Source organism: Sinohyriopsis cumingii, chromosome 17, assembly GCF_028554795.1.
Source record: "Sinohyriopsis cumingii isolate HCF-2022 chromosome 17, ASM2855479v2, whole genome shotgun sequence".
Lineage (NCBI taxonomy): Eukaryota > Metazoa > Mollusca > Bivalvia > Unionida > Unionidae > Sinohyriopsis > Sinohyriopsis cumingii.
This window is the reverse complement of record NC_142977.1, coordinates 112,823,905-112,847,003: the sequence shown is the minus strand read 5'-3', so window position 1 is coordinate 112,847,003 and position 23,099 is coordinate 112,823,905. Positions and strand designations below refer to the sequence as shown.

Sequence of the window (23,099 nt, the reverse complement as noted above, 5' to 3'; positions counted from 1 at the left end):
AGGAAAATTTTTATGGCAGAAAAAATATTTTATATTCAAGAAGTGTTGTGGTGTATATTCATAATAACAAAAAAATTACAGATTGACATTCATAATATTTTGAAGGAATTATGGAGAACTCTAAAATAGATTTAATGGCTTAATGGCAAACAAAAAATATTACAGAAAAACGTAAATCACTGTTTTGTTTGAATGCATCAAACGGATTCGTTAAAGATGCTCAAAAGATGTTAAATGCGTTTTCGGAAACAAATTCGGAAAATACTGATAAATTTATTGACTTTAAATGAATTTAGAACAGCAGCAGTGTAACCTTGTCAAGCTGATGAGTTACTAATGTCAGCTGGTAAAATAAATCTCTTAGGGTTGCCATTCTATGCTTCAGAGGTACTCACCTCCTGTGTAAAAGTTTCAAATCATTTAAGTGAATAACTAAGAATTTAACTTTACTCCAATCCGCCGCTAACGGTCCCCAATCCCAATCCCACAAAACTACTACAACCACAACGGGTATTGTCATTCTAGGCGTTTTGAAATTTTTATTTCTAAGTCACAGCCTCCGTCCCCATAACTTTTTCTAAACTTTTTTTAGCAAGCAAGCCACATAATTTGTAAAATCATTGTTTTTGCCCTCAATATATGTATATCTCATCTGAATTCAAACAGTCTTTTTAGCAATGTACAGTCTGCGTATCGCCCTTGCCACAGTACTGAAACTACTCTTCTAAAAGTAGTTAATGACATTCTCTCTGCTTTGGATAGCGGAAAGATTACAGTCCTCACCCTCCTTGATTCGTCTGCAGCATTTGACACAATAGACCATGATATATTACTTCAGCGTCTCTAGTATGGCATTCATGATACAGCCTTACTGTGGTTCAAGTCCTACTTGGTCAACAGGACACAAATTGTATCTGCAAATGGAATACACTCCAGCCCAGTTGATCTATGTTGTGGTGTTCCACAGGGGTCTGTTCTTGGACCTGTTCTCTTCATTCTATACACTCAGTCGCTCTCAAGTGTCATAGATCATCATCCAGTGTCTCACCAATTGTACGCTGATGACATCCAAATATACAAATCTAGCCACCCAACTGAAGTTGATGCTACCATACAAGGTGTAGATAGGTGCATTTCTGATGTGAAATCATGGATGACATGTGACAAGCTGCAGACGAATGATGCTAAAAATGAGGCCATTCTGATTACAACACAAAGACTTTCTCAGTCACATCCTTTACCTCAAACAATAAATATCAGCAACTGTTGCAGAATAGAAACCGAGTAGATTTTGGATTAAATGAATAACACAAACAGTGTGTGAAAGATGGAAATTTATGAAATGAATTAATAAAGAAAAATATATGGTGTATAAATACAATGATTCTCTCACGCTCTCAACATACGATTGATCCAATCACTCTACACAAACATTCACACATTGAAAATAAACCAAAAATATGAATTCAATATGAAATACAGATTCAAGAAACCTCATAGACTGCATATACGTTTCAAATAATATTATGCACTGTAAGACAGATTCACATAATCTCACGTATGGACTACGATTAAGATTTAAATAATCTTAAGGTATTCAAATGTGTTTCAAATATTGTTATGCACTGTAAGTGAGATTCACATAATCTCATGGAATACAACTAAGATTCAAAACAATCTCATGAACATGAAAATGTACCCAATTGAAACGACAATTGGAACAAACATGCTTCTTGACCCTTGTACAGTCGTACGATTCATAAACTGATGAGCCGCACCGAGTCCTTGGATTGGCCTACACTTTTATCGGCCGCTCGCACCCTTCACGGATATACCACATATACAGTCATACGTACAGACAGCATACAGCACCCTTGAAATAGCTACGTCTACGTCGGTGGCTCCACCGCATGTACAGACATACATACATATATTTGTATCGACAGCACGCAGCCCTAAATACTCTGGAAACTCAAGACAGCTCTAAACAGCTTCAGACAGCTCTAGACAGTTCTAGTCAGCTCTAGTCAGCTACAATAAAAACAAACTGGTCATAATAATGGGTTCTAAAAATCTCTAGATATATGCTAATACATTAAACTCTAATAGCAAAGTTCACAACGTTTCAAATCTGCGTTGTAATAAATGCATCATTACACGACATGACATTACAAACTGAATAAGCATCGCATATCAAATGAAATATAAATTTAACACGTACCCCTATGGCTGGAGAACACAATGGAGAGCCTACACTCCTTGACGAGATCCAAAATGACCAGTGTGTCAATTAGAAATTGATCTTCCTTAAATCCATTGCAAAGTGAGTAATAGTCAGGGTAAAATATCCGTGCATATCATGCTTTTAATGTCCCTCGTCGCAATTAATTTCCGGCGAGGTACATGCTAGTACAGTCGCTTCCCTGGAAAAACACTTATTCACCCTAGATAACGTTGTACGCATGTACAACAAAAAATAGTCAAATAGTTCTAAGGCAAAACCAAGTTTGTTATTTTTGCCTAATTCTGTGACAGCAACACCAATATTAAATTCACACAATCAGTACGCAACCTAGGTGTTACTCTGGACAGTACTCTCACATTGCACCAACATGTCATGAACATCTGCAATGCTGCAAGTCTTGAGCTGAGACTCATCAGCTCCATTCGCAAATATCTTTCAGTTGATGCCACTAAAACACTTGTGTGTTCATTAGCACTTTCAAGACAGGACTATTGTACCCCCACTCTCTCTGGTTCATCTCAATATCTGCTCCAGAAACTTCAGAAAGTTCAAAACACAGCTGCTCCGATCATACTTATAGTACCACGATCAGAGCACACCTCCCCGCTGCTCTGTACCCTACACTGGCTATCCATTCGATCCAGAATCAAACACAAAATTTGTTCTCTGTGCTACATTTCACTGTCGGACTCTAGTCCAACATACCTATCCGACCTCACCCATGTGTACACACCAGCAAGATACTTACGCTCCTCTTCTGACAATCGTATACTCATTATTCCCACTATCAAAACAAAGTCATATGGACAGCGTTCTTTTGCATACCAGTGCCCAGCACCAAGAAATTAATTGCACACTGAACTCAGACACAAATACACAGTGATCCCATTCAAGAGTGCTCTCAAAACACTTATTTCGACTGCAAGAACAAACTTAAAGACCTAATAATGTTTCCTACCTTAAATATTCTCATTATTTCTTTTTATGTTTTCTAATTTCATGGTGTTTGTTTTTGTAATCATATCATTATATGTTTTTTATCTTATATGTGTCGTCTAATGTTGTAAAGCGCTTAGAGCTCTTAAAGATTAGGCGCGATACAAACTCCTCATTATTATATATATATATATATATATATATATATATATATATATATATATATATATATATATATATATATATATATATATATATATATATATATATATATATATATATAATGAATTAACAAACGTACATCTCATTCAAATACTCTATCCAAACATTCACAAATTGGTAAACTAAAAATGATTCATGTATTCTGATGTATGGCTAAGATTCAAATAATCTTATGTAATGAAAGTGAGATTCACATAATCTCATGTAACCGAAATGACTCATTGTACTCAATCGAAACAACAATAAATTGAAACAAACACGACTCAGTCATTTGTACAGCCGTATGGTTCATAAATATTTGTAAAACTTGCAAATGTGTGCACTGACAAACCACACAGCTCTCCGGAATTCTTGGGTTGGCCCTCACTTGTAATGGCCGTACACACCCTTCATGGATCCACCATGCGCACAAGTTTACAAACTAGCGGTTTCGTCTTTGTATGACCTTAATGGTTACATCATCTTCCGTAGACACACAGACGGGCCGATATACCCGCACACACATAGGTGCAGACAGCAGACAGTTCTCCTGAACTGGGTTGACACCCTTGTATTGGTCACGCCCACCCTTCATGGATCCACCATGCGCACATACATACGTATAGACATACGTACAGACAGCTACAGACAGCCCTAAACAGCTACAGACAGCCCTAAACAAATTCAGACAGCTCTAAACAGCTACAATAAAACCAAACTGGTCATCGTAATAGGTTCGGAATTAAAATTTATAGATACATGCTACTAAAGTAAACTCTAATAGTAACCTGTAATTCAAAAGTTCACAGCGTTTCAAATCTCCGTAGTAGTGTGTGTGTGTGTGTGTGTGTGTGTGTGTGTGTGTGTGTGATTTGGATTTTTAACGTAGCTTTACCAATTTTTCAGTCATAGCGCTACGATATCTGCAGTGTGGCAGTTTATAGTGATGTCTAGCACTGGGGAATCATGCCGCGGACATGTCGCATGATGTCCCACCCAGTCACATTATCCTGACACCAGGCCGACCAGTCCTAACACTAACCTCGTAATTCTGAGCACCAAGCGAGGAAGCTGTTAGTACCGTTTTTGTAAGTCTTTAGTATGACTCAGCCGGGCTCGAACCCACGACCTCCCGCATCCAAGGCGGACGCTCTAACCACTAGGCCACCGAAGTGGTCATGCGTAGTAGTAAAGGCATCATTTCACGATACGGCATTAAAACCTGAATACGCTTCACATATAATAAAAATACAAATATAACACTTACCCCTATGGCTGGAGAACACAAATGGAGAACGTTCACTCCTTGACAAGATCCAATGACTAGTGTGTCAGTTAGAAACGGAACTTGCCTTAAATCCACAGGAGAGTGAGTATTAGTCTGGGTAAAATACCGTGCTCTTAGTGACTCTCGCCGCAAGCGATCTACGACGAGATACATGCTAGTTCAGTTGCTTACCTAGAAAAACAACTATCCACCATAGGTAACTTTGTACGCATGTAAGACTAAAATGATCAAATCGTTCCAAGGCGAAACCAAGTTATTTCTTGCCTTATTCTGTGACAAGACTGCAAGAAAAAATTAAGTCTCTGACATTAACTAAATCACTTTGTACATACGATGCGAGAGTAGAGAGATACACGAGTGAATCCTTTGGTGATATGAGCGAATAGAAATAGAAAGGTCATGGACAAAATTATAACACTATATGTTGTTTCTTGCAATATTGATTTTATATCTCATTTCTAGCAATCTGGATTTTATATGTTTTTTTCTAGCAATCTGGATTACTGAAACAAATAGATCCTCAGATATTAGTGGTTCGTAATGTAACACAGGAAGATGCCGGATGGTATACGTGCCTCGTTGCCAACACTATTGGAATCAACTATGTCAGTGCTTGGCTTACTGTTATCAGGGTAGACACGAGTAAGTAGATATATTAAGTTTGTGTAAATATGTTACATTTATGTTAAACTTGTTTGCTTCTGCTTTCAAGCCATCGATTTAATACTCATACCTAATTCCACGTAAAACCTTAAAAGCACGAACTCAAATTTTTTTACATTGCTGAAGCAATATACTTGAATCTCTGATGTGAACATATGTAACGACTGGTGTTAATACATCGTTGTTGATGTTCCCATTGTTATGTATGTTTAAATTTTATTTTGTGCTTAACTTTTGTCCATGATTGTATGTTGTACTCCTGATAATGGCCACTTGTAAACATACGGTTTACATAACAAATGAGTTCAAGTTTATTCTTATGCACAATTAGACTGAAAGGTTCCGTTTAAATGCTTCAGTTTCTGTTCTAAAAATAGGTAAAGTGTAAATGCATATAAATAGTCACTTGATAAACAAATAATACATTCGTATTTTAGATCAGTCTCTGGGAATCCATTTTTGATCAGCGTTTACAGTTGTTTTGTTGAAGTCAGATATAATTCGCGATAACTTATTTATATAAAATATTCTTTCGAATTACTTAAGTGCTTATTGACTTTTGGATTAATACATTACGTTGGATTATTGTGAACTCATTCAGAAGAATTCTGAATTGCATCATTGTGTTATATCGGAACATTCAATACTATTGGAATTAATTTGGAATATTATATATTTTGTTACGTATATTTAATTTAATTTATATTTGACTTAATTGTTTGTAAGTTTTAAAATTATTTTATTTTTAATTTCATTACATGTCAATGCAATGTAAGTTTGTTTATTCGGAATTTGATATTTTCCAGAAAATTCAGTTTGACCTGAATATTTCCATCAATACCTAATATTAGAACACTGTTTCTAATTTTGATTTAGTTCTTAGCCTTGATTGGGGGTCAAGTAAACAACTTCTTCGTTTTGTTTATTTTTAATGTGTGAATGATAATCGTGAAATCGGGGCTGTATTGGATACGTGACCCTATGCTTATAAATAGATTTTAGTGACGTAAACAACTTTAAAAAATTTTATTCATAGAGTAAAATGAATGGTTTTATCAAGGTCATACTGGGGCTACGTGATTTTTTATAGATAAATATGATCACGTGACCCTCTATTTCGCAATTCAGGCATTTCTGAAATTGCGCATTAATTAGTTTTAATAGTGATGCTTAGAGAGAGATCTCTCAATTCGGGCTTCTAAACACTGGGACGTAAAGGTGTTTCTTTTGTTGTGTCATTTTGGGAATTACATTTTAATGTTTATTCGAATTATTTGGATTCTAAAAGATTAATTCGTTTCTCTGGAAATATTTTGTGTGCTCATACAGAATTCTTGAACAAATAAATTTCTTAACAATTTTATTCGGATTGCCAACACCGGAGTGTTATTTCTTGTGTTTCTACAAGGAACTGTAGACGACAGCACAGTACAGTATACAACATACGTCATTGCCTTCCATCTTAGGTTCTTCGTCGGGACTCGAACTTAGATTCATGAGAACATTTCATTATTAAAGTTCTAAAATTTAATTCGTGTATCATTCTTGGATTATTTTTGGGTTTGATTCTTAAAAACCGTAAGTTCTTATTTTTTTTTAAACAATTCTTCATTTTTACAGTATTTTTCCAGGGAAATAAACTATTTGTTAAATGTTTCAAAGCTTGTTGCTTTAACTCTTTCTTGTGTTGCTGTTTATTCGAGCCTAAACACCTAACATAAGAATTTTTAGACCTATGATAGCACATTATTGATTTATTTGAATCTAATTTGCAATACTGTATCTCTTCAATTTTCACTTTGTATTGTATAAAAATAAATTGCTTGCTGATTTTACTTAACTGGTGGTTTCACATTCTTTCTGTTACATATTTTAGGACCTAGAGACGATAATAATTAAAAGTGGAAGGCTGATCCCTTGCACCATTTTGTACGTAATGGAGAGTTCAGATTTTGAAATAACCGCTTTCATACAATATCACATATAGTACAAACTGCAACGAATATGTATACTGCAACCTACAATTTTATAATCTGAACATGTCTATGGATATAAATTTTAAAACCTTGACATTCTCGACAAACCGTATAATTTTCCAAACCAATCCAGTTATGTGGAGTTACAAGCCTCAATAATGTTTTACTGTACTATTTAATGCGCATGCGTCTTGTTGTTTTAGCCTGAATATATCTAATATTAAAATTGTGTAAACTATTAATCCCTGACTCGGCCATAATATCGCTACGCAAACTGGTAAATTAGCCTTAATTTAGAGGTGGGTCAGATGCTGACGTACAATACGGTACCAGTCTGGTATTGTGTGAACATCGTGAAAGATGAAGGAATTGCCTCCCTTTGATATTTTAAATTCACCAGCCTTTGATTGTTAACGCCATTTCTATTCTGGCTGTATAAATTAAATTTCTTTGGCTTTTTACTTACGTGTTAATTTATGCTTCAGCCCACGTTCGGAAGATGACGTCAATTATTGAATCACCGAGACAAGCTCACAAAAATGAATGACTTCCAATCCTTAAATACACAATGATTATTGTATATGTCAGTGTTGTACTTTTCGTTCTCTTCAGTGGGATTGTAATAGTTGTCGTTCGTGCTGGCGTTCTCATTACATGCAGGAAAATTATGACGATGACACCCATAATATCATTGTGATGCGATCGTTACTTTTACAATGTTTAATACGTATCAATTTCGTGCTGCACCAGTTATGAGCAAGGATGCAAGATCTAATAACAACCCTAACCCTGGTCCCATCCCTTTCAGTGTTGCAAAATATTTTAAAAAATTCTGATATAATTAAAACCTCATGCACCAAAATTTCTTAAAATTATTCTCTCTTTCTGCCTATATTTTGTCGTTTGTGGAATAAATAATGGCAATACACTTTCAGCGCAGATATGTATTGCAACTTTATAATTTATTTGACAGAAAACACATTATATATAAATTGATGATAAAAAACATTTCCTCACAATATCTTGGAAGTTGTGTCACGGTTAAACTTATTTAAACATGCATATATATTCCTCCTATATCTGTGTAGTTTGTCAGAATTAGGGGAGGCTTTTGATTAAATGACACATTGGCTTGGTCAAGTAATAGTCGGACCTTTGATGTACATGCGATGTGTTTAAAGGAAAGACACACCTCAGCGTATCTGGGTAATGTTCAGACTCTTAACACACAGGTGAGATGTATGCATGACACATACATGTGGGTGTCCGGTTAATATTCAGACTTCGAAAGCATAGGTGAGATGTATGCATGACACATACATGTAGGTGTCCGGTTAATATTCAGACTCTTAACACACAGGTGAGATGTATGCATGACACATATATGTGGGTATCCGGTTAATATTCAGACTTCGAAAGCATAGGTGAGATGTATGCATGACACATGTGGATGTCCGGTTAATTTTCAGACTCTTAACACACAGGTGAGATGTATGCATGACACATATATGTGGGTGTCCGGTTAATATTCAGACTTCGAAAGCATAGGTGAGATGTATGCATGACACATACATGTATTTGTCCGGTTAATATTCAGACTCTTAACACACAGGTGAGATGTATGCATGACACATACACGTGGGTGTCCGGTTAATATTCAGACTTCGAAAGCATAGGTGAGATGTATGCATGACACATGTGGATGTCCGGTTAATTTTCAGACTCTTAACACACAGGTGAGATGTATGCATGACACATACATGTGGGTGTCCGGTTAATATTCAGACTTCGAAAGCGTAGGTGAGATGTATGCATGACACATACATGTATTTGTCCGGTTAATATTCAGACTCTTTACACACAGGTGAGATGTATGCATGACACATACATGTGGGTGTCCGGTTAATATTCAGACTTCGAAAGCATAGGTGAGATGTATGCATGACACATGTGGATGTCTGGTTAATTTTCAGACTCTTAACACACAGGTGAGATGTATGCATGACACATACATGTGGGTGTCCGGTTAATATTCAGACTTCGAAAGCATAGGTGAGATGTATGCATGACACATGTGAATGTCCGTTTAATTTTCAGACTCTTAACACACAGATGAGATGTATGCATGACACATACATGTATTTGTCCGGTTAATATTCAGACTCTTAACACACAGGTGAGATGTATGCATGACACATACATGTGGTTGTCCGGTTAATATTCAGACTTCGAAAGCATAGGTGAGATGCATGCATGACACATACATGTAGGTGTCCGGTTAATTTTCAGACTCTTAACACACAGGTGAGATGTATGCATGACACATACATGTAGGTGTCCGGTTAATATTCAGACTCTTAATACATATGTGAGATGTTTGCATGACACATACATGTAGGTGTCCCGTTAATATTCAAACTCTTAACACATATGTGAGATGTTTGCATGACACATACATGTGGGTGTCCGGTTAATATTCAAACTCTTAATACATAGGTGAGATGTTTGCATGACACATACATGTAGGTGTCCGGTTAATATTCAGACTTCGAAAGCATCGGTGAGATGTTTGCGTGACACATACATGTGAGTGTCAGGTTGATATTCAGACTCGTAACGCATAGGTGAGGTATTTGCATGACACAATACATGGACGTGTCCGGTCATTATTCTGAATCATGACCTATAATTCAGGTTCTTAATTGGATAACAAACATATATCAAAGACCAGTTCTTTGTGCTCGAATGCGTGGATAGGATTTTGTTTGGAATAACAATCGACCCTTTGATTCTAAACCCATTTTATAGCTAAGCATGAAAACGATGTGGAAACAAATGTTTTGATAATCATTTTAGAAACCCGCAAACTATATCACATTCTGTAAAATACAGCATAGTTTTCTGGCTATTGAATCCTGGCAATTTAGCATTGTAGTGGATTATCTATACTGTGTAATTGCTATTCGCTGTGATTTCAAATCTTGTGTTTCAAACATTCGGTATCAATACTTTCTTCGTAGTTACCACGCGAAGTCATTCCGTCTTGACTTAGTATGTGCATGTAGAGATTGTAATACCCAACAATGCAACTGACTCCCTGCAACGAAATGATTAATCTGTATACAAAAATTATTGATGAGACTGGTAAAATATTTTTCATTTTAAGGAAGTGACCCGACTGTAATGTAGCTCACTTGATTTGACCTGTCCATTTATCTCGAGAGGTTTGTGTTCCGTTTCTACCAGATTTCATTTTCTTTAGCTCTTTAACCCGTTGTACTCTTAAAGATGAAATCACTTCATGATCGCGTATATTGTTATTTGATGACAATCACATCATAATTGCTTATGTTTATATAATTGATTGATGAAAAAATACAATAATCGCGTATATTACTATTAGTGATTAATGAAGATCACATGTTGATTGCATATATTGTTAACAGTGATTGATGACAATCATCTCATGATCGCGTTGATTGTTATCAGTGATTGCTTTGCATATAAATTCATGGAGACTTTCCAGTTTGTAGATCGCTAATGTTACTATCTCAATATGTTCCAAATTTAAAGGCCTCTGGCACAATTACTATGACTGAGGTATTAAATCATGTTGAGGTTCGTGGAACAAGTATGCCAGTATCTATTCCATATATTCAAACCAGGGGTTAAAATATCTATACCATAAGAAACTGTTTCGTTCTTGTCTTTGAAAATTTCAACACTTTGTGTTTTAGCATATTTGTCATATCTTTGTAGCGTTTGATCACCTTGACTAAATCATTTTTAATATTTTTAACTTTACAAAGCAGCCATTTTAGTCATCACTTGGCAACTAACCTAGCAATAAAAGCAACCCTCTATTGTGAAACAAGAATGTCGGATAAGTCCATTGGCTATCGGATAGTATCGTGTGTGCATTGTCAGGATGAAGTATATTGGCTATCGGATAGTATCGTGTGTGCATTGTCAGGATTTAAGTATATTGGATATCGGATAGTATCGTGTGTGCATTGTCAGGATAAAGTATATTGGTTATCGGAAAATATCGTGTGTGCATATTCAGGATAAAGTATATTGGCTTTCGGATAGTATCGTGCGAATTGTCGGATAAAGTCCATTTGCTGTCGGAAAGTATCGTGTATGAAGTGTTGGATGAAGTCCATTGGCTGTCGGATAGTATCGCGTATGAATTGTCGGGATAAAGTCCATCATTGGCTATCGCATAGTATCATGTGAACTGCAAAAATAGAATAATCAGGTTCATAGTGCACCCGCAGGAATTTCCAAAAGCGTTATCAAATTCATAATGCATGTAACTGTAAGAACATAATTAAAGGACTCGTGATAAAGAAACATCTTTTCCAACGACATGCTGTTATTTAGTAATTGCAAAATACCGGAGGACAGACTTATAAGATTTCTTATATTGGATTGTAAGATGCTGACATGGTTGAATTGTAAGATCCTGACATGTTTGGATTATGGATGGCTTGTAAGATATTGTCATAGTTGGATTGTAAGATACTGTCATAGTTGGATTGTAAGATACTGTCATGGATGGATTGTAATATACTGTCATGATTGGATTGTAATATACTGTCATGACTGGATTGTATGATACTGTCATAGTTGGATTGTAAGATTCTGTCATAGTTTGCTTGTAAAATACTGACATGGTTGGATTGCAATATACTGCCATAGTTGGACTGTAAGAGACTTGCATGCATTGCTAGATTGTAAGATACTGTCATAGTTGGATTTTAAGATAATGTCATAATATGATTGTGAGATACTGTCATAGATGGATTGTAAGATACTGTCATAGATGGATTGTAAGATACTGTCATGTTTGGATTGATTGTAAGATACTATCATAGTTGGATTGTAAGATACTGTTAGGGTAGGATTGTAAGATACTTTCGTAGTTGCGTTGTAAGACACTGTCATGGTTGGATTGTAAGATACTGGTATGGTTGGATTGTAAGGTATGGTCATGTTTGGATTGTAAGACACTGTCATAGTTGGTTTGTAAGATAATATCATAGTTGGCAGGACAAGGTACCGAACACAGAGGTGCTCACTAAGGCCGGCATGATAAGCATCCACATCATGCTCTGCAAGGCACAACTCCGATAGGCTGGCCATATTGTCCGCATGCCGGTTGAACGCCTACCTAAGAAGGTCTTCTGTGGAGAGCTACACCAAGGCAAGAGATCTCATGGTGGTCACAAAGAGGTACAAGACCACTCTCAAGGCTTCGCCGAAGAACCTATGCATTGATCATGACAGCTGGGAGAGTGTCGCTGCTAACCGATCTGCTTGGCGCAGGCAAGTCAGTACTGGTGCGGCAGCCTTTGAGCAGAAAAGACTGGTGGAAGCTGTTGAGAAACGTGTTTTGCGCAAATCCAGGAAGAGCAGTTCCTCAACTCCCGCACAGTAACCTGTACATCGATGTCCCCACTGCAAATGACTCATCCGGGCCCGGATCGTACTGATCAGCCTTCTCCTGACCCACCCCCAGTAAATCCATGACATTAAATGTTCCTCATCGACACCGTTGAACGAATATCATCATCACTTGGATTGTAAGATTCTGGCATAGATGGAAGTAGTGAAGTGGGGCACTATAGGGTCTATGGGAATTAGCATTACAGACACCACCCACCCACCCCGGGCCTGTATAGGGTCTATGTAAATTTAACATGGAGGAAAACCCTGGGCCTGTATAGGGTCTAGGGGAATTAGCATTACAGACCTTCTTGGGCCGGTATAGGGTCTATGTAAATTTAACATTAACCACCCTGGGCCTGTATAGGGTCTATGTAAATTTAACATGGACAAAAAAAACCTGGGTTTGTATAGGGTCTATGTAAAATTGAAACAGGGAGGGGTTTCTATTTTTTTAAAAAAAATAAAAATAAAAAAGGGTTGGCAATGGAAAGTCAATCTCTTTTCGAGACCTATGAGTGGCCCTGAAAAGGGCCTTTGGGTTTCTTCTTCTAATTTCTTCTATTTCTCCACCAACTTCTTATTTTCTGTCCTACACTTTTTCTCTTCTTTCCTTTCTTTTCTTCCTCCTTTTTCTCTTCTTTTGGCTTTTCCTCCTCTTCTTTCTTCCTCTTCTCATTTTCTTCTTCTTTTTCAATTTTTTCGTTCCATTCTCTCATCCTTATCCTTTCCTCTTCATCCTCCTTCTCCTCCTTTATTTCTTTCATCAGAGCACTGATCATGTCCTTTACTTTTCTTAAATTGTTGATCTCCATCTTCACTCGATGGGGACTATAAGAATAGTGATCCCCGTTTAGCCTCACTAACATTTGCTCCATCATACCCAAATTGTCCATGACGTCTTGCAATGTTTTCATTTTATCAAGTTGGTTTGAAGCCATCTTCTTTTTTATTCTCTGTAGAATGGTTTGAACGACGAATACTGTGGGTTCTTATACTGAAAGCGCGGACGTGATGGAAAACATCCCCCTAAAACAAAATTGATCTTACCTAGATCATAACCAAACAACGCGCGGACGTGAAGGAAAACATCCCCTACTTTTATCATTTCATATGATCTATTATCCACATACGTGAACCAGCAATAAACAAACCCCAAATCTACTATTTACACACAAATCATTAAAACGAAATCCATAATCTACTATCCACACAAACGTACGTGAGCGCTTACAAAACCCCATAATCTACCATTCACACAAACCTACTTGATCACTTACAAACACTAATACATACACTCGCAATTAGAAAAAAGAGTCAGTCTTTATATTCACACTACTCTACCTACACACATTGGCAAATCGATTACTATATCTTTTCTAGAGATTGGGGTAGCCCTGAAAAGGGCTGTTTGTTTTTTTGAACTCCATGACACCTGGTTAATGATGGCACCTTCCAGGCCTGGCACCACACACACATCTTCTTCCCCAGTCTCTTTTCACTCTTTTTGGGGGGAGAGCAGAGGCGGGATAAGTGGCTTCAGAATCCCAGTTTTCTGTCTCTGCGAATCTGAAATTTCCTCTCTCCTCTTCTTTGTTTCTTCTCTCCTCCTCTTCTTTGTTTCTTCTCTCCTCCTCTTTCATCCTTCCCTCTTTACGATGGCCTCTGCAGCCAGCTCATTCACTATACGCCTGGCATATTCCAGGTGTACATGAAGTTCAAGCAGTTTAGCTAGTCTGGTGCTCATTCTGGTGGTGTTGATCAATCAACAAGGGTAGCTAGACTGCCGAACGATTTTTCATTTATACTGAAAGCGCGGACGTGATGGAAAACATCCCCCTAAAACAAAATTGATCTTATCTAGATCATAACCAAACAACGCGCGGACCTAAAAGAAACACTCACTCACTTTTTTTATACTACCCATTACTAATTTAAAAATTTTCATTAATCACTTCAATATACTATCCACATACGCAAAGCAATCAAACCCCAAATCTACTCTCCCCACACGTCAAACAGCAAAAAAAAACATGATCAAAATCTACTATCCACACAAACTTACGTGATCACTTACAAACACACAATCATATACACAAACACATACACTCGCAATTAGAAAAAAGAGTCAGTCTTTATATTCACACTACTCTACCTACACACATTGGCAAATCGATTGTTATTTCTTTTCTAGAGTATTGGGTAGGCCTGAAAAGGGCTGTTTGTTTTTTGTTTTTTTTTGTTTGCTATGGCAATCTTTTTAGTTTCTAAGAATGCGACGTCCTCTGAGGATAGACTTTCTGACGATAGGTCTGCTTCTTCGGAAAGAGAAGAAGAACTCTTTGGTGTCGATACGACAATCGACAAAGCCTCTGTCAGGTTCAGGTTGCTGCTGCTGCTGCTGTTGCTGTTGCTGCTGTCTCTGAAGTCTGTATTTCTCTGTCCATTCTTCTTTCTCCCTGTTCACTTCTTCTCTAAAGAGCTCTTCTATCAGGTCTTCAGTGACTTTTAGCATTCTCACATTCTCTATCTCTTCAGGCTTCGGTATCAGACTGTGTCTGACCCTATGCAAATTCACGTAGGCTTCGTTTAGCTTAGCTAGTTTGGAGCACATCTTTGTAGGAGGATGAGTCGACAATGGATGGTTAGACTGGAAACTACCCCTGTTCTTAAAGTCAAAGCGCGGACGTGAAGGAAAACATCCCTCTACGGTTTTCGAGCCGGAACGATCAATGAGTGTCATGAGAGAGATAGAGAGAAGTCAAAGAGCATGAATCAACATTCTTATAGCCAAACAAAAGACAAAGGCATTTTTTCGAAACACAACATTTTTTATTCAAAAATCACTTAACACTAACCAACAACTCTAACATTTTTAACAATAATCCAACAATATAACATCAAACATTTTTTTTCAAATGACAAACATTTTTTTCAATTAACACTCTACTTTAAACAGGGCTGACAACGTTGTGAATGAAATTGTGATTTCCACTGTTGGAAGTCATTAGGCCATTGATGGACACTACGTTTCCTAGCTTGAGACAAAAGATAAGCATAATGGTCACAAAACCATCAATCTACTTTCACATCGTTTCTTGAAGAAGAACGAGGATCAAAATGAGTCACTAAATGTTCTAAGGAATAGCCCAGGCTGCGATGATGCAGAAAATACACACAGTACTGTCCACACACCAAGGAATCTGTGCCTTGTAATTTCACATTATTTAATCGGGTGGTCTGAGCATTTCTTCTCATAAAGTCAATGATATCGTCTTCCAAAGGGGCCAATCCGTACGAATCGAAATATTCCACACATCCTTCTTGAGGAAAGTAGACGGCTACACAGTGGGTTCCTGGGAGATGACTGTCGTCCGTGTTGATCACATAAGCTAGATGGTCTTGAGGTTTGCGATGAGGGAGTTCATCTTTAGCACAGACCACAGGATTCCAAGAAGCCGTATACGAACTGTGGTTCAAAAGGTAATAAAGTTCCCAGGTATCCATTTTTTGTGTTGCTTTTTTTCTTCTGCACAGGTAATAATAAGTCATCAATTCGATCCTGACTTTTTGCTTGAAAATGTCTGACAAATAACCGATTCTTCGTTTCGTCTCCTCACTCTGATTCAGGAGAGCTTCGATACGATGGATCTCTTGAGTGGTTAATGGTGGACAAGAATGTTCACGCAAGTCTTTATACCACTGATGCAACACGACTTAGTCCGAGATGAGACTCCAAGCTTCGTCCAGATACTCGTCCAATTTTTCTTCTTGACTCAGCATCAGGCATTTATCGTGTTGAATTTGACTGGGATGATCGTTTTGACATCCATAGCAATCTTTTTTTATCAATTCCGTCATTTTTTCGACCAAGTGTTTGGCAAAACAGGAGACTAAATGGGCTTCTTGTTCTGGCCATCTTGACTTCATCATGATCCCTTCTTCTTTTTCCACGGTCTCCTCACATTTCATGTCCAAAGTTTCTCCACTAGGTAAAGAGGGACAACAGTCTTCCATGGTTTCTAGTAATCTAGGATGACTTCTCTCAAACTGTTGATTTCTATGGTATTATCGAATTCTGCATACAGGATGACGTTCACCGTTTCATCAGGGTCTCGGTCTTTAAACTGAATTTCCACACGAATCTGGCCGGATTTTATAGGGTGGAAATGTCCCTCGTCGCTGCCTTGGTCTGGAGTGAAATCAAAAGCCCACAAAGCATAGCCTCCTGCATAATCCTCGTACGTAATACCGTGACTGGTATTGGTTCCTAACTGTCCGGTGGCTTCGTACAGGGACAAGTACGATCTCAAGTAATTCTTCTTGGTAAAGTCAGGTTCAAACGGTCGGGTACACAAGGTTTTGCCATCGCGACTGACTTCGATTTTGGACACGCCAAAGTGTTGAAAGTAGAAAGGATTTTTTTCGGCAGCTCCGTTGAAGGCTGTATTCTCGACGATACCAACGATCAAACGTTTGGGTAACTGTCCTTGGAACAGATGATCTTCGATCATGGATCGCTGTCCCTTGGGAATGGTGAAGGTTTTCACTTCCACGCGTCGTATGGGATACTTGGCGGTCGTTCTGCTCAACGTCTGACTGATGTCGTTTCCCACTTTAGGTAACACTTCCACACGGCGTACGTAGAGTCTGGCTTCTTGGATTTTGGTTTTGTAACCGTCACTATCAGCCAATAAATGGAAAGCGGTACTGCTACGATTCAGTCTCAGACGGACATCCACCCCGTTCAGCAAATACTTTTCTTGCAACCACATGTCCAAATGCAAACGATCCATCAGTTCTAAACTTGTGTCGACTCCCGTGATTCTCTTTCTTCGTTCTACAAATCCATCATTGTTGTCTTTCTTTTCATCAGTTTCCAATATTTCAAACTTGGTAGGTTCGTCAGCTTCCCATACCACACAGGCATTGAGATGAGTGTTCTTGGCATCTATTCCGTACGTCAAGAGATTTTCCAGGTAGGCACGATAAGGGTAAGTATCCATGCTGCTACTGACCAGTTTGTTATTCAAGTACAAGTCCACCCCACTGAACAAGGAATGCATGAAATTGTTGACGGGAGCTACTGCTTCATCGTCTATAGCACCTCCAGTCTTATCTAGAATTTTGACTTTCAGGTACAAGGAACTGCTATTCAGATCGATGTAATCTTCGGGCTGACCTTTGATTTCAAACTCGATGGGAGCGGAATCCGTCAAAGAGGAGACGGGGTGAAATTCCACCCATTGGGATTCTTGCATGGTCATCATGGTGGGGGGCATGGCAAACAGATCCAGTTCCGTCTTGGAACAAGCGCAAGACTCTCGGTGCATCATTTTTTTTGTTCTTTCTCAATAATCGAAAACGTCTAAGTCTCGAACGGTTCTTCTTTTCTTGGCCTTTCTCGCTTGAAGTCTGGTGAAAGGGTGTTTTCTGCGTCGTCTCTTTCTGCCTTGTCCTTGCTGAATGCCTGTCTCGGTAGCGTGCAGGGCATTTATAGGTGTGTCTTGTCGGCCTAAAATGTCTTTGCCCGTTTGCAGCAAGACATTTTTGCCTGCCCTCATGAAGGCTTCTTTAGGGTTTTGTTTGTCGATGATGACATTTTGGAGAAATTCTTTGCCTTGCGTCAGTGCCGCATCTTTCAAGGCGTGCAATCCGTGTGTCACCATCGGTTTCAACACCGGGGCCACCGAACGAAAGGCCGATTTTAACATATCTCCTAAACCGTGTCCTCGCTGTCGAGCAACCCCTCGGTACACTGGATACATGACTTACGAGTCGTGAGAGAACCGTTTTCGAAAATGGAGTTTCACCGTGACTTTTCCTTTGGTGAATGGAATATTTTGTCCCAGATCTCCTTTTATAGCAATGTTGACCGTGTCCAAATACGACTTACTGACAGGCAAATAGTGAGGATGGACAAATTCGCGGTGAACGGTTTAAGTGTTTCCACCTTCCTCGTCAGCGCCCGTGGCAGAATCCACTTTGAAAGGAATGACACGCAGTAACGGCACGGAGGTGTGTCCCACCACGTTGTACTCAACCACATCGGAATACACGAACATCAAATTCAGTCCTTGGTTCAGTTCTACCGGGGTACGAAATAACTTGCTAAAAGACTCGTTGTCGTAAACGATGGGTAATTCGTTTTTCTTGAGCATGGCCTTTCTCATGTCCATGTCTCCGCCCAACATGTCAAACAATTCAGGACAAAATAAAATGGACATGATTTTACTCCGTTCAAATTTCATCAAGAAGCGACGAGCTGCTTTGTGGTACTCCAGGGTGACACTTTTGTTGACATGCTCCAAAGCTTTCAGAAACACGACATTAAACCTGGAGGCTATGGTGCTGACCAAATGTTGACCACTAAAATAATAGCCTGGGGGAATGAACAAGTGATAGGTGGTGTACTTTTGATTTTGTGTACGGGTTTTCTTGTCATATTTGACATTGCTATCCATCCACTGTTGCATTTGCTCGTCATGAACTTCCACATCAAAAAAATTTTGATTGGGAAGGACATTGAGGACTTGGGTCGGGTGAATCATTTCTACTAAAGCCACTTCCCAATGGGCTTCGTGATCTAAGGGGATGGCCTGAGGTAATTTGGCCGTGTAACAGTACAACGTGTTGTGGGGAAACACCTCCATGGAACTGTCACTGGGTAAGGTTAAGTAAAATTGGTTTTGGTGACTCATAATTCCAGAGTTCTGTGGCTGTCCGAGGGGTTAGTGGACGTCAGAGGCGTGTCTCCGCCCAAAATGGGGTTCTGGTTGTGGTTGGAGTGGTGACTGACACTGGCACTGGACACAAGGTTTCCGTGGTTAACGTTCGAGGAGAATTTCAGGGAGGGATTGGGAAGCAGGTAACCGATGCAACTGCTCAATAAAATGGTCCACAATTGTTTGTCTCCTTGTTGCAAACTCAAATTGGCGATGGCTGCCCCGATGACACAATACACCACGAAGATTTGGCAGAAAAAGACGATTTGCGTTTTAGGCACACGTTCTCCACACCACACCCACAAGGGATGTTTTTGTAAATCTTGCACAGAAGAACTGGGTGAAGGAGGAGTGGTCGACGTAGCTGCGTCTGTGTGAAAGGGCATGATGGTCACTTCTTTTTATAGTCGATGACTTGCGAAGCGTCGATCCAAGAATCGAAACTGGGTGGATATCCTTTCCAACGTACTTTGACTTCTTTGACACGTCGTTTGCCCACTTTACGGGTTCTGCGTTCGAGAATGCTTTCGATGTCGTACACGTCGTCTTCTTTTTTGGTCACAAGTTGTAACTCGGGCAAATAAAACGTTCCTTTGAGCACTTCTTCGTTCATGTCTTCCAATTTATAGACGGCAGGATGACGGCCATACACTCGTCCAGTGACGCGAAACAGTTCGGTCGTCCAGTTAGGTAAGTAACCTTTGTCGAAAGTGCGTTTGGTTTTGCCAATGCGCACCCAATCTCCTACGGCCAACTCTCTACTTTTCTTGGGGACAGCCATCGTTGGGAACGTACCGAACAGGCGCTCAAACACCAACACTTCGTTCTCGGGAGTCACGTCTTGCGGGGCACGTCCGATGCTTCGATGGTAAGATTGGTTGTACGCTTGCACCAGGTGCGGTAAGATGTCGATGTACTTCAGAGTGTGGTGATGCGTAAAATATTTCCACATGCGTTCTTTCAAAGTGCGTTGAAAACGTTCCACGATGCTGGCTTTGGTTTCGGGATTCTCGGTGGTAAAAAAATGAATGTCACGTTTCTTTAATTCTTTTTGGAAAGCTTGGTTCAGAAATTCGGTGCCTTTGTCCGTTTGCCATCGAAGAGGGTGACGACCGCTTTGTTTCAACACCCGTTGCAGGGCTCTCACTAACTAGCTGCTCGATTTGGAAGTCAAGGGCACGACCCAGGCAAATTTGGAAAAGACGTCGATGACACAAAACAAATATTTGTAGCCACGATTGTAGCTGGCCAAATGAGAGACATCGGCTAAATCGGCTTGCCATTGATGATCGATGCTTTCCACTCGGGTGCGACTTCTGGCAAACTTGCGTCGAATGGGTTTGTGTAAAGTGTAGGTAGCTTGTTCTTGTAACCATCGTTGCACTTGAGGTAAACGGAGACTTTTCAATCGAGTTTTGGCAGCACGATACAATTTTTGAACTCCTGCGTAACCTGCAGGATGCGAGGGATCGTAGTAAATGCTGGCTAAGACTTTTTCCATTTTTTTGTGTTGGTTGGTGTGTTAATAAGGCACCCACTCTTGGAGGATGCTACTCTTTTTCTCTTGGGGTATTTTCTTGGATTGCAATGCTTTGCGTGTGCGACCGGCAATAGGTGTCGAAGAGGAGGATGTCTGAGCGGGGGATATCGGTTCTTGTTTCACTTCTGTCTTCTCTTCTGTCTTCACTTTCTTTTTCTCTTGTGATGAAGAAGGGGTGGCCATCATCTTTTTAATCCATCCAATTCTGGAGGTAGGTGGTGTTGTTAACTTGCGTACTTTTTCTGGTGGAGTTTGAAACCCTTCTTCTTCTTCTTCTTTTTCTGTCTTGGTCACGGGTAGTGATGGTACTGGTACTGGTACTGGTGATGGTCTTGGACTTTTCATCAAGGTCTTAAAATCTTTCAAAGTGGGTAGAGCTGTTCCGTCTAAAGCTTTCTGGTGAAAGAGTTGCAGTCGTTGCAAGAGTTGACCGTACTTTTGCGATTTTTCTGTTTCGGACAAATCTTGGCGATCCATCAAGGATTGCAATTCGTGTTGTAACTGGGACATCTCGCTCAAATTGGGATTGGGAGGTAAATGCGGAGTACGTTGTTCTTGCCACCGATGGTATTCCATCCATCGTTTGTAAGGCACTAAAGCTAGTTTTCGTCCTTCCATGGGGTTGTCAGGGGTCGATTCTGAGATCTTGGAACTTCCGAGGGCCTTTTTATCTTGCTCCCACCAGTCCTCCCAAACTGGTTCCCAAGACTCCTTTCAGTATGGGGCCTAACAAGAGAGGTAAAATACCTCCACGTTGCACTAACATCTTCTTTTTTTGACGAATGGGAATTTTCTTTTGAACCATTTGGCGAAGAACGTGACGATGTTTGCTTAAGCATTGTTTCTGGTGTTTGGACAAAGGGATCGTACCTTTCAAGACGTTCAAACAACATTCGTACACGGTATCGATGACCTCTTTGGAGGCCGATTGAATGAGTTTTTTTCGTAGGGGTGGAGAAGCTTTGGACAGGACAGATAACATGTCCCCATGTTTGACTAAACATGGAGGCAATCCTTTCCTTTTCTCTCCTTGGGGTTTTCTGGAGGGTGACATCTTTGCTTGTGGGTTTCGGGACATTCACCAAACAGACACTAACGTCGATGACTTAACACACACCCTTTTATCTTTTTTGGGACTATCGCTTTGTCATAAAGGTGACAATGTTTTTCCCAAAATCGCCAAGGAATCCTCCCCTTTGTTGACGCCTCTTTTTCTTGGAACGACTGTGTCTTTTCTTAGGGTAATGTCGATGCTTGGCTAAGCGCTTTGTCGGATGACGCGTCTGCTTTTGTCTCTTTCTTTTTTGGCTTCTTGGAGTTGACATCTTTTACAAGTTCACTGATACCCCTACTTGGTCACAGGTCTTTTTTATACTGGTACGCGTCGCCACTGATTGTCTTTACGTCGTATATTAGTTTGAGGAAAGGCATGACACGTCGTGCAGGGGGGTACGCAACGGACTAAATCGAGCCAGTTCTTGCTTGGACAAATCCAGTAAACTTTGTAACATGCCCGATCTTTCATGGACTTTGATTTTGGGAGAAGGTACTTTGTGAGCAGCAGCCACTGCCGCTAAATGGGAGGGTCCTGCCACTGGGGAAGTTCTTTTGGGGGTCATCAACGGAGAAGTTCTTGGTATGATCAACGTCTCCAAGTACTCTTCAGTTCTGGGTGTCATTAACGGAGAAGTGGACAAACGTGAGGCTGCCGGAGACGCAGTCACCGCCGTGGCAGGTCGTGGTTTGCGAGTGTAAGGTTGCGTCCTGGCCGAAGTACCTTTCTTGCGACTAGTTTTCTTCTGTGGACTTTTCTTTTTCTGGGGACTTTTTTTCTCTTTCTTTATCTGGGGGCTTCTTTTCTTTTTCCGGGGTGGTGGTGGTGTCTGGTCAGAGGAGGGTCCTGCCACTGGAGAAGTTCTCCTTGGGGACCTGGTCTATTTCTTCTTCTTGGGGCTTCGTTGGACTTTTTTCTTGGGGATAACTTTGGGGGCATTAGGATCCCATCTTAAGAGAGAGCGAATGATGACCCCTCCTAGAGTACCGCTCCCTCCAGGTTTCAAAATGATTTGTTTTT

At 39.7% G+C, this 23,099-nt stretch overlaps 1 protein-coding gene across 1 annotated transcript in view; it reads left to right on the top strand.

The window, feature by feature from the left end:
* LOC149779683 (hemicentin-1-like) overlaps nt 1-23,099 on the top strand; it is a 425,151-nt gene that overhangs the window by 81,325 nt on the left and 320,727 nt on the right. Inside the window, exon 9 of the mRNA XM_089938453.1 lies at nt 5,162-5,312. Coding sequence (XP_089794579.1) covers nt 5,162-5,312 — 151 coding nt within the window. The remainder of the gene's footprint in view (nt 1-5,161; nt 5,313-23,099) is intronic.